Below are 2,926 nucleotides of genomic sequence, written 5' to 3' on the forward strand. Positions count from 1 at the left end.
GCTATATATTTATTCATAAACATTCAAATGTAAGCAAAATATATTTACACAAAAAATGTTTTACAGCTGTAACTCACTAACTTTTATTAGTTTCTGATTAAGTAAAACAAAAGCAGCATATTTCAACAGAAGTATGGTAACAAAAGGGTTAAAGTGATCCTGGTTAAAACCTTACATTAAAATTTTATGTTAATTTATGTTCCAAACACCAGATTATTAATGACAAAGTTATTTTACTATATTTCATTAATTTCTTCATTATTTTCAAAATTAATTGAAACAGTTCCTTGTAAGTGTTGGGCCTCATGGAGGCAATGACCAAAACTTTTGGCATTATGTCGTGCTTGAGAAGAAGACCCATCAAGCTGAGCAAAATCACAGTCACGGCAGATACTGGTGTCACGCAAATGGCACCTGTGCCGGTGGCATGTAAAAGCACCCATTACCTTCTCGGAAGGGCATCTAGCCATAGAAAACCCTGCCAAATCAGACTGGAGCTTGGTGCAGCCTTATAGCATGCCAGCCCAGTCAAACCGTCCAACCCATGCCAGCATGGACAACAGACGTTAAATGATGATGATGGGTAAAGTATTTCAAACAGAAATATGGTAACAAAAGGGTTAAAGTGATCCAAATTAAAACCCTCCATCAGAATTTCATGTTAATTTATGTTCCAAACACCAGCTTAATAACGACAAAGTTATTTATACCAAATTCTTGATTACTTTCAAAATCAATTGAAATAAAGACAATGCATTTCAACAGGATTATAACAAAGGAATTGGCGCAGGAGTGGCTGTGTGGTAAGTAGCTTGCTTACCAACCACATGGTTCCGGGTTCATTCTCACTGCATGGCATCTTGGGCAAGTGTCTTCTACTATAGCCTCGGGCCGACCAAAGACTTGGGAGTGGATTTGGTAGACGGAAACTTAAAGAAGCCCGTCGTATATATATATATATATATGTATGTGTTTGTGTGTGTGTCCCACCAATATCGCTTGACAACCGATGCTGGTGTGTTTACGTCCCAGTAACTTAGCGGTTCGGCAAAAGATACCAGGCGGTGCTCCAGCATGGCCGCAGCCAAATGACTGAAACAAGTAAAAGAGAGAAAATGCTGTTAAAATGTTTGCTGTTGTATGTTGTAGAATAAATTTCGACATTGATACAGTGACTATGCTGTATGAATATTAACATGTCTTGTTAGATTAGATTTCTGAGAGAACGCTTTCCCACAGATGTCACAGCCGTACGGTTTCTCCGCTGTATGAATACGCATGTGAGTGGTCAAGACACCGTTTTTCGAGAACGCTTTCCCACAGATATCACAGCGAAATGGCTTCTCTCCTGTATGAATACGGGTGTGTACAGACAACTGACTGACCGTGAAGAAAGATTTACCACAGATGTCACAGTGGAATTTTTTCTCTGAAGAATGAGTTTCTCTGTGTTTGGTTAATTCGCTACTCTCTGAGAATGACTGACCACAGAAACCACAGTGATACGGTTTCTCTTCGATATGAATCAACTTGTGTTTTGTTAAGACACCATTTTGCGTGAATGATTTACCACAGAAATCACAGTGATATGGCTTCTCCCCTGTATGAATACGTTTGTGTTTGGTTAAGACTCCATTTTCAGAGAATGATTTACCGCAGACGTCACAATGATATGGCTTTTCGCCTGTATGAATGCGTATGTGGATAGTCAAGTGACCACTCTCAGAGAACGATTTATCACAGATTTCACACTGATAAGGTCTCTCTCCTGTATGGATACGTTTATGCCTGGTCAAGTCGCTATTTCCAGAAAACGATTTACCACAAACGTCGCAATGATATGGTCTCTCACCTGTATGAATGTGCTTGTGTTTGATTAAATGATGACTCAAAGAGAAAGATTTACCACAAATATCGCAATGATAGGGTTTTTCCCCTGTATGAACATGCTGGTGTTTCTTCAAGACACCATTCCCAGCAAATGACTTACCACAAATATCGCACTGATAAGACTTCTCCCCTGCATGGACACACTTGTGCTTGCTTAATATTCCATTTTCATAGAACGATTTACCACAGACTTTACAGTTAAACGGCTTCTCGCCTGAATGAATACGTCTGTGTATCGCTAAGGTATTTCCATGCGAGAAGCGTTTACCACAGATGTCACAGTGATATGGTTTCTCTCCAGTATGCACGCGTATGTGTGTAGTTAAATGCCCAGTTTCAGAGAATGCCTTACCACAGACATGACACTTGTATGGTTTCTCTAACGTATGAATACGTCTGTGTATAATCACTTCACCATTTCTCGCAAACGATTTACTGCAAACTTCGCAGTGATAAGGTTTCTCTCCAGTATGAATGCGTTGATGAACAGTGACTTCACCATTTCGAGAGAATGATTTGCCGCACACATTACATTTATATGGCTTCTCTCCCGTGTGAATACGCTGGTGCTTAATCAAGACCCCTTTCTCGGTGAACGATTTTCCGCACACGTCGCAGTGATACGGCTTCTCCCCTGTATGAATACGCCTGTGCTTAGCAAAGTTACTGCTTCCAGAAAATGATTTACCACAGATATTACAGTGGTACGGTTTCTCTCCTGTGTGACTGCGCATGTGAGTTGTTAAGTTACCTTTCTGAGCAAAATACTTTCCACAGACATTGCAAGGATATAAAGATTTCCTTATCCCATCAGTTATGATTTCAGGAAAAATCAATTCTTGAATGTTGTCACTAGTTTCCATTCTTCTTCTTCTTCTTTCACCAAAAATACACAGATATCGACCTTCTCTTTCTCTTTACAGTTTCTTCCTTACAAAACAGAAACTACACCACTACACTTCCATGAACAGTATCTTTTTTCTCTAAATCTGAATATGCAACAAGCTAAATTGTAAATTTCTCTGATTTTAATACG

At 39.4% G+C, this 2,926-nt stretch overlaps 1 protein-coding gene across 1 annotated transcript; it reads right to left on the bottom strand.

Moving 5' to 3' along the window:
- Positions 1–6: 6 nt before the first annotated feature.
- Positions 7–2,920, bottom strand: LOC106879005 (zinc finger protein 665). The gene has a single exon (XM_014928398.2). The coding sequence runs from the start codon at positions 2,751–2,753 to the stop codon at positions 1,176–1,178; it is 1,578 nt and encodes a 525-aa protein (XP_014783884.2). The 5' UTR covers positions 2,754–2,920; the 3' UTR covers positions 7–1,175.
- Positions 2,921–2,926: the final 6 nt, after the last annotated feature.

The sequence above is a fragment of the Octopus bimaculoides genome, chromosome 29 (genome assembly GCF_001194135.2).
Source record: "Octopus bimaculoides isolate UCB-OBI-ISO-001 chromosome 29, ASM119413v2, whole genome shotgun sequence".
NCBI classification, from domain to species: domain Eukaryota; kingdom Metazoa; phylum Mollusca; class Cephalopoda; order Octopoda; family Octopodidae; genus Octopus; species Octopus bimaculoides.